The sequence below is a fragment of the Coloeus monedula genome (assembly GCF_965178545.1).
Source record: "Coloeus monedula genome assembly, chromosome: 1".
Lineage (NCBI taxonomy): Eukaryota > Metazoa > Chordata > Aves > Passeriformes > Corvidae > Coloeus > Coloeus monedula.
This window is the reverse complement of record NC_138781.1, coordinates 108428029-108437655: the sequence shown is the minus strand read 5'-3', so window position 1 is coordinate 108437655 and position 9627 is coordinate 108428029. Positions and strand designations below refer to the sequence as shown.

The 9627-nt window shown below is 42.9% G+C and overlaps 1 protein-coding gene across 1 annotated transcript in view; it reads left to right on the top strand.

Annotated features, from left to right (window-relative positions):
• Window positions 1-2265: 2265 nt before the first annotated feature.
• ARHGAP28 (Rho GTPase activating protein 28) overlaps window positions 2266-9627 on the top strand; it is a gene marked incomplete at both ends in the record, with an annotated part of 73236 nt that continues 65874 nt past the window's right edge. Inside the window, one exon of the mRNA XM_082290550.1 lies at window positions 2266-2390. Within this exon, the coding sequence (XP_082146676.1) occupies window positions 2266-2390 (125 nt within the window). The remainder of the gene's footprint in view (window positions 2391-9627) is intronic.

Genomic DNA, 9627 nt, shown 5'->3' with positions numbered 1-9627 from the left:
AAAAAAGGCTTTCCCAAAGTTAAGCCAATATTTTGTCAGCACCCTGATCTCCTAAATGACACCCACTCCCTTTTTGATAGTGTTTGGTGCTTTCCACTATGTGTGCTTTTTCAGGTGTTTAATTTCTTGAAGTAAATTGTGAAGAACATCCATAAAGGGTGCCAGCAAATATTTTATAACATATATTTATCAATTTTTTGCTCTCATATCTGTTTGATATATGCACTTTGGCTGCTTAATATTCAAAATATCGATTTGCATTTTTGCCAAATATAAATATCTATTTACAATTTACTCCCCCTCATCAGAGAAGGGGACTTCTCACCTTCTTGTTCAGGAAGGAGAATGTAAAACCAGGATAGGAAGCGAAAAGAATCACTGGCAGCAGCATCCCTGGTCATCCAGCAGCCAGGTAGCAGCAGCCTGGCATTCAGTCAGTGGTCCACAGAGCCACAATATGATATGAGATCTATGATGGTTTCAGCCCTAATTTTTCAGGCCCTATCCCTTTCCTGAATACCCCAGTAATCACAGAACACTGGTCATTGCATTCACCCCAGTTGTCACTGGTGGCACCACGGCATATGGTCTGGGTGCCCTGGGAAGCACATTGTGCTTCCAGGGATAGCTTAGAGCCTTCTCCTTCATTTCTAACATCTGTACATGGCTGCACGGAGGCTCCCAGAGGGGCTCCATGCTACCATTTAAGCAGCCATGAATTTATCCTGGGCAACCTGGCCTTAAAATATTTAATCCAGGATATCTTAACAGCATTGCAAGAGCAGGCTAAGAGGCTCTGTATGTTCAAATATTTATGCTTCCTGGGTGAGTCTGGCAAGAAGTGCTGCCAAGTGTACCTTTATCAGTGTCCTATGCTGGCTAATTTAAAATTAACTTGGGCACTGCCTACATGAGTCGCAGCAACGTGTTTGACCGAAACCACTGTGTCCCAGTTCAGGGGGAAAGTGGAGGTGAGAAGAATCATTTTATGATTCAAAACCTGAGCTACTTCACCAGCTGCAGAGACTGACAGTGTAATTTAGGTAGCTGTATAGCAGTGCTGGAGAGAGAACCGTGACTCAAGGGAGATCCAAAAGAGGAGACCAGCAAGCATTTTGTAGAGAACCTGTGCTCGGGATGCCACCAGCAGCTGTGACAAAGGTGCATAGAGGCTGGTGTTTCACACCCGTGCTCACAAGGTGCTCAGAGACCTGTGGCCCACTGAGTAAAATTAGGGACATCCTTCACATGATTTCACAGGCAGGGCAGTAGTTTTCAGGAACTGCCATTTACCAGAAACATTTCTTTTTTTAAAAAAAACCCCAAACACTGAAGAAGTGGGAGAGGAAAATAAAGGGATGTGAAAATTTTCTCACTTTGTCTACAGAGCTTTCTGAGTATTATTCCAGAATAGGACCCCGAGGTTTTTTCTTGATTGTCTCCTTTTGAGTGAAAAACACTTAATTAATGTAAAGAGATCAAGTTAAATCATGAAAAAATGTCAAGCATCTTGGTGTGCATTTATTTGCAGTATTGCTCCAGAGGAACACACACAGTTGTGAAAGTAATTCACTCATTTCCCAGTGCCTTTTTAATTATATGCGTGATGCCTTAGTAAGGCATCATGTGCACAGCCATATCAGGCAAAATGAAAGCTTAATCTGTTTTCAGGAGAAAGCTAGTGCACTTCCCTGCTGTAGAAATGATCCGGCGTATAGGAAATCACCGCTCCCGCTCCTTGGTGATTTAATGGGAGCAGAGCCCACTCGGTCCCTGCATCCCTTTAAGACGCCCTGCTCCACCAAACCATGTGCTGTGTTTGAGTAGCGCTCCCCACGCGGCATAACCAGCAGATAGTTTCACTTAGACAAAACTAATTCAGGAGCAGGAGGAGTTTCACAAAATGTGCCGTTAAAAGGAAACAAACAAAAAAAAAAAAAACAAACAAACAAACAAAAAAAAAAGGAATTGGAGAAGTGTTCGGGGAGGAAGCGTTCGATGCAGGATTGCAGGACTGTCTCAGGTTTCTCGTTTCCTAGGAACGTAGTAACTTCCCCGAGGGTAGTTTGTGGGCGGTGTTTTTGAATATATGCTAATTCAGCTTCCCTGCCAGGGAGAGGAGCCGTGTCCCGGTGCCACAGCTCTCCTGACAGCCGGCAGTGGCGAGCGGCTGCTGCCGCGCCAGGCCATGGGCTGGTGCTTGTGACAGAGCCACTCGCCCTCCCGACAGTGTCACAGCAGCGGGGCCGGCATGTGCCTGTGACCATGGAGATGAAGGACTCGGGCAGCGTGGTGCTGACAGCCTACCATCCCCACAGCCCGGCCAGGATCCCGGGCATGGAGCAGAGCTTTGTACAGGACATCCCCCCCAGCCATTCGCCCACCAGCAGGTAAAGCCTGAGGGATGGGGACCGGTGCCGTGCCCTGATGTTTTGCCAGTGTTGGACGTGTGTGTTGCTGGCTGTGTGTCAGCCCGAGAGCATTTGCCGAGTGCTCGGACACTTCAGAGCACTTTGCCCTCGGCACATTTCTTGCCCTCTCCGGGGAAGTCATTCAGCCCAGGGTTGGGACGAGAGAAACAGGAGTGCTTATTTTAAATCTTGTAAGTCAACAGATCAGGCCAGTTTCCTGCCCAGGATACTGAACAAGACCATCCCCACGTAAAAAGGCACGTGAATCAGGCGTCTGCTCAGGTCCTCTAGGAGTGTATTGCCAAAAAGTGAGGCGGTGGGACTGGCTAAGCTTGGCGCTCAGAAAGTTGATTCTGGCTTTGGTTTAGAGGATTATTTAATTCCTTCTCTGTTCGCTCACCAGGTCAGAACCGACCCTTGTGCTTTCTTCTGTGAAGTTGAGGTTGCTGCTTTGCACACCCGCATACACACAATGGGAGACTGCATCGTTAAAGTCTTAGTCTAAATAAGAAAATTCCTTCGTGTTGCAGGAAACGAAGTATTGTCTTAATTAATGCAGTCGTGTGTATGTTTACCTTCCTGCCTTGTAAGAATGCATGTACTTGCACAGTTCAAAAACAAGCGGTTTGAGCAGTTTCAGTATTTTAGAAAATCTGATCTTTCTCCTAAACATACGTGTCTGAGTTTTGCAATTTTCTCCAAAAGAAGTGGTATAAAAGTTCATACTGTAAAAAGTTGAAGAAAGTAGGAAATCTTGCATTATGGCTTGACTGAAAAAATAAGAACTAAAGTCTAAGGAAACAGCAGATGACATTATCCCCACGAATTAAGTCTGTGTCTTCTCTTGATAAAAATAATGATATTTACTTCATATTGTTTATTTATAGCCCAAAAGCTATTTTGTTTTCAATGTCATTATTTAGATTAGCTGCATCGTCCTGTTCCTTGTGTGTTTCCCTGGCTGTCTCATAAAGATAACTCCTTTGTTCTGTTAAACTGCTGTTTGAGCGCAGTACCAAAATACATAATTACATGTTGAGAAAAGAAACAGAGTCTGGGCTTTTAGACGCAGTAAGAATGGCATTTGCTACTCAAAGCAGGGAGCAGTGGTTTGGCATTGGGTTACAGGGAAGCATGTCGTTTCTTCCCCTAGGAAGAGCACTGAACTCAATCTCCCTTTAAGTTTGTGAGCAACAGAGATGTGGTGTTTTGCTGTTTTTCTTTTATATGTGCTAATTGTTTTAAAATGCATTTGAAACTTAAGCTCAGAGTGTATGAGGGTTTAAATCACACACATAAATCACATGCATATCACCTACAAAAAGCAGAAGTGCCAATTACAGTTCCTGAAAGTAAAAAACTAAAGCGGATCCTGACATTTTGATGAAGAACATATTTTGGAAGCTCCTGCCGTGAGGCAAAGCCGTGTGTCTCTCCATGTCTACATATGCATAAGATTTTGGTGCTGTCTCCCCTTTCTTGTCCTCAACTTCCTGCAGCTGTCTAATAGCAATAGCCAAATTCTGCCATATGGGCAGTCAGTGGCTGGCTGAGTTTCCAAAGCCTGTTCAAGAGAGGGATTTTATTAACCCAGCATGAAGTCCTCTGGAATGCAGAACCCATGAAGGCAAATGTACTGAGTGTTTTAGCAAATGGTAAAGTAGGCTCTGGCTTAATCCCTATTTCATCTTCTAAGAGCTCTTTCCTGGACTGCATTTTCTGTATAGTTTCCTCTGCAGCCATCCTAATGCAAGAAGTTTTATTATAGATTTTGTCTGGTGTTCCTTGATCCCTAAGGCAGCTACCCACACTATGACATCCTAACTCCTTAACTCTTAAGGAAAATTATTCAAAAAAGCATGAAAAGAACAGATGTGTCACCTGTTTTTTGTTTGATAACAAAAACAGTTGGGACTCAGAACTTGATTTTCCTCTGAAGTCAGATGCTTAAGTTACATGTAGCTCTAATGAAGTCTGTACTTGAGATGTTATCCATGAGAATAGAATCTGTCTTGGATATTAGCCTTTGATTTGGTAAACTGCTGACCAGTTCTCTCTCAGCTTAGGAATCAAGATACTTCATTTTCCTTCCTCTCCTCATAACATTTTGCTTGCTTTAGAGTGATGCACTCTATGTCAGAATATCTCCACTCACCAGAGCCAGGCTTGGAGGTGTCTTCCAGCTGTTTTCTCTTGCAAAAACTTACTCTTTGAAAACCTTCTAAGCAGAGTTTTCTCACAAAAAGTGGAACCTAATGCAACCTCAGCCAGCATTTAACTGCACCACACCCCACCATTTAAAAAGACATTGATAAAAACAGAAGGAAAGATTTAAGTAACAATCATAAGCCCCTAAACAAATGAGTAATCTTAAACACTCTTGACAATCCAGATACACATCTGAGAAGCCCACGTACATGAAAGGTTAGACCAGTAGATGCATCAGACCACTTGGACTCACGTCCATGCACAGCTCTCGCAGGGCCAACCAGGCTGGCATCCTGTGCGCATTTCTAAAATGCACTGACAGCATCAGGGTCAGCATGAAGTACAGCAGCTGCAAGGATTTTCATTCATAAGCCCACTGGGTATATAACCCATCATAAGTTAGGGGATAGCAGCTGGTGGGCTGTAAGGAGAACAGGAGAAAATTTGCTTTGGTTGCTCTGAATGGAGGATGCATCAGTGTGCAGTGAAGGATGGAGAATTCATAGAAGTAATGAAGAGGAGAGTAGAATGAAAGTTTGGCTGCATAGTGATGCCATCACCAATTTGCAAAGGAGAATTCTAGCTTCCAAATTTACTGTTGGATAACATCAATAAAATGGTTAAGAAAAGGGACCACAGATTCCACCCATCCTCCAAAACAAGAGTTCATTGAGGGACTAAAGACAGTGATACTTAAATATCTTTGCCTCAGTTATCCATATAGTTCAATTCTATCTTCTGCCATTTGTTGCATCTTGAAGACTTATTTAGCCAGTTCTGTACGTGGGCTGGGGTGAGCCCTGAAAACTGCACTGTTGGGTTTCCTAGAGCTCCAGGAAAACCTTCCTTTAATTCTGCTCATGCAACTAGCAAGTTCTTTTTCTATTTCTCTCATGGGATATTAAGGTCTTTTTCCTTAGCTTGCCATCTGCTTTTATGTGCATTTTATATGCATTTATATTACTCATATCTTTTTCCTTTTATTTATTGTTTGTGAGAATGAGGTGTTGGGGAAATCTCTGTTTTGTTTGCTTGGCAGTCAGGCTAGCTCTAAAGCATACAAGTATAGTGGGAAAGATTCCTGTTCTTGTGGCAACCCCATTACTATTTTTTAATTCCATTTATTAGAAAACAGATGTCACAAGTACCAGTACAAAAGAACCCAAAATATCGCACTATCCCTGTCAATACAGATCCTGTCTCAGTGCAAAGGTGAAAGTGCTGATTTTTATTACATAATCGTCAGCTTTGGCATCCTCGTTTCAGAGAATGAAAGACTTTGTAGCTGTGCACAAATACTGCTCCTGGATTATATAGAGGAAAAGTGGGGCCATGGCCATATGTCTTCCTCACATCCCCTTTCTATCCTGTTAGGAGTAGCTAGGAGGAGTTATTCCTGTGCTCAAAGGAAACAGGCATGACCTCTATGCCAAATGGCCAGTGAGCCCTCTAAGGTAATTAAGCAATTAGGGGAAGACAAAGCATTCCTAAGTGAGTCATGCTCCCGCTTTCCTTGACTCCAGTATGATAATTAGTGAGTTCCTCAGCCTGTTTGCTACCAGCACATCAACCAGCAAAGAACCCATTTTCACTGCAACGAGTGGCTGTCACGTACGTGTGCATGAAATAAGAAGGGAAAGAAAAAGCTGGTTCATGGGGTTTGCTCCTGCAGAATGGGGTGAGAGCAGCTTTTAAAGTGCACATCAAGCTTTCTATACATGGAATAACCTTCTCAATCAATAATCATGCAAAGAGCAGCATATATACTACCAAACCGAGGAGCTTGCTACGTAGGTAAAGGACAAAGTAGATGTCAGCACCACTGATCAACACAGCCAAGAGTCCCTCTCACCTTCTTCCCTAGTCAACTGCAAGTCTGGTACTCCCAGTTGTTTCAGAGAAATGCCTTCCCAATCCCTTTGTATTCGGCGTGTCTCCTTCCTCCTGCTGTCAGGGGAGTGACTTTCAGGCAGACATCACTAAATGGTAGAGTCAAAAAAAGAACAGGAATAATTCCTATATTGGTAGAAAGATACTGTGTGGATTGAGTTACCTGCTGGCAACTTCCAGGATCCTGCTCTCCAAGCCTAAGACTTGCAGATTTGGAGCTGACAGTCAAGTCATTACACTGGACAAGAATGACACCAGATTGTTTTGTAGGATTCATTCCTCCTTGTCAGCCCCAAGATACTACAGATTTATGTCAAGGTGAGGTAAAGTGTCCCGAAATAATTCCCTGGAAGGAATACAACTGAAGGAGGAGTGTTTATGCACCAAAATTTGTCTTGTGACAGGAGGAGCTATGTCAACTGTTCAGGTTTTATCCCAACAGAAGCAGATTTTATCACACAAAAGCAAGGTCTGTATGCCCCGAGGCTGGGTGATCTGGGTTGGATTTCTGTCAGTGCTGATTGAGCAGCTCCCCTGCTCAGTTGTACACAAGTGATGTCAAGAATGTCTTCTTAGTGATGCAGGATAAACAACCTTAACTATTTTGGATGTTTATCTCACTCTATCATAAACTTCCCCAGAAGACAAAATAAAAATCTGGCTCCTTTTCCGCAGTAAATCTTGACATGACTTGGACCTTCTGCAGTAACTTGGATTCCGAAACTATGAATTTAGAATTTTAAAATGTACTAAAAGTGGTGTAGAAAATCCTACAAATCAGTAGCCAAGAAGAGTCAGCATTGGCACCAGCTGGACAAAAAATAAATTTTGTGGAAAAAAATAACCCTTTTTACAACTTACAGAAGTTTTCTAAATACGATTTTTAAAGTGTATTTTTATAGATGCTAAGAATGATAATTCTTAATAAAATATTTAGCAGGAGGATGCATATAAATAAGTCAGACAATAGTAGATACGCTTTTCCTGTAGGTTTTAGAAATACTTACAGCACATCCTCTGGGAGCCACACTGAGGAATGTAGTATTTATAGCCAGCTCCTCATGTTATGGTTGAAACTAGAGTTGGCTTCTCTGGTTTCTTTTTAGTTTGGTGCTCCTGCTGCTCTCCCTGGTACCTCCATATGTAGAGCTAATGAAGAACATCTGGCGCTGTTCCTTTGATCATTTTGTTTGGTTGAGCATTTAGCCAGCTGCCCCATTCATTTTTAACTAAGTCACTTATCTCTGATTACATGAGGATTGGAGCTGCCTGCAAAAAAATAAGTAGGACCTGAGAGCCCTGCATGCCCTACACAGACATGTTCAGATTGCATCTGGCAGCCTGACAGCACAGGCATAAAAAACTCCCAGGAACCCAAAACCTTAGTGTTACTTTGGTTCAGGAGATCATCGTAATTCAGTGCAAACGTGTGGAAAATGTGCAGAGGTGGCAACTGCAAGACACAGCTATGGAGTACTAGTAAAAGTACTTAGCTAGAACAGTATCTGAAAAGCATCTGGATAGCGCTGTACAAATATAGAATCACATCCTGAACCAGTGTGGGGTATCCACAGCAAACAGTCAAGCTAACATCCTGGATTTTGGCTAACCGCAGAAGAGCAACCTTTTGACTCCCTCCAATGCTTAGCTCCAGCAGGCCAGGCAGCACAGCAGAGCAATCCCAGCTGGCAGCACATCTGCCAGAAAGGCAGGACCATGCTCTGTGAAGCCTTCAGGTACCACCACGGTGGGTGCACTGAAAGAGCACAGGAGAGGTACCCAGAGAATAGTGCCCAGAGTCACATCCCAAGGTGGTGACTGAAGCTAGGCATCCTACGTGGTATTTTGGCCTTCCTTTTCCTGCCTCCTACTTTCTCTCTCAGTGGAAATTGACTCACACCACCCTGATCTCCCAAGTCCTGTCTGAGTGCTAGGGACTCAGAACAGGAAGACAAAAAAAGAATACATGGGGGTGGGAAGAAGAGGGAGCAAAGGAGCACAGGAGAAGGACTATATTCCTATATATTACCTGATTCTCATCCTTGTGTGCAAATAAAAGGCTCTGGAGTCAGAAAAGAAATAACTCAAAAATGTTGTTTTGTAGTGGGGCAATTTACAGCTGGGCCTCAAATCCCACCAGACACATGGGTTTTGGAATGGCATTTAGGTAGAGATTTTGAAGTCAAAACATGAAATGGTTTAAAAGACATGTTTGAAAAAGTGCCCTATTACCCTGAAGGACTATTTCAGCAGAGATCAGCAGAAGTGCTTGAGTTGGCATCCCTTGTAATTAATGCGAGGAAAAGATTGATGATGTATGAGGGATTCCTCATTTCTGTAATTCATTTCTTCTCCTATCATATCTTAACTTTCCAGACACTGTCAGAGTCTCTGAGGAGAGTGGAATAAACACTGGAGCAAGGGAGCCTTTTATCAGCTTGTTCATTTAAAGACAGTTATGTGTCTTACTTAGGATGCTGTATGTAATACTCAGCTACTGTAAGTCTGTGTGATTTTCAGATGCATAAAATCATCCAGTTTAGGATGTACATATGCTGTTTAGGCAGAAGGCAGCTGAACAAAGGAGAGACAGAAATCTCTGCTACTCAGTATTGCTGTTAATGAATTTCCACCTGAGGACTATACAAGCCTTTTTTTAAAAGCTCTTGGTTGCAGAAGGTCCTCTGAGCAGATGATGAGCAAAATAATGACCATAAGGCTTTTTGTGGAGGGTAGAAGAGCCCTACCAGAGGGAGACAGAGGAGAACAAGTGTATACCAGAGAGAGACAGAGGAGAACAGGTATCAGATGTGGAAGTCCAGCTGTGTTGACATCATTTACCAGATGAAAGACAAGTAAAGCAAGAGACGAGCCAGGGAACTGTGTTTTAAACACCTGTGCATGAAACTTCGGGATGTCAGACATCAGGTCACTCTCACAGTTTACTAGCAGAGATGGAAGAAGCTCTAGAGCTGTAAGTCTTCATATTTTACTAGAGCTAATAAAAAAAATCCCCAGCTTCCAAATGTTCAGACTTGAGAAGGGCATAATAAATGTATAAAGGCCTGAATATGACTCATGGAATTATAGGTTCCTTGCTAACTACACCCCTGCAGAG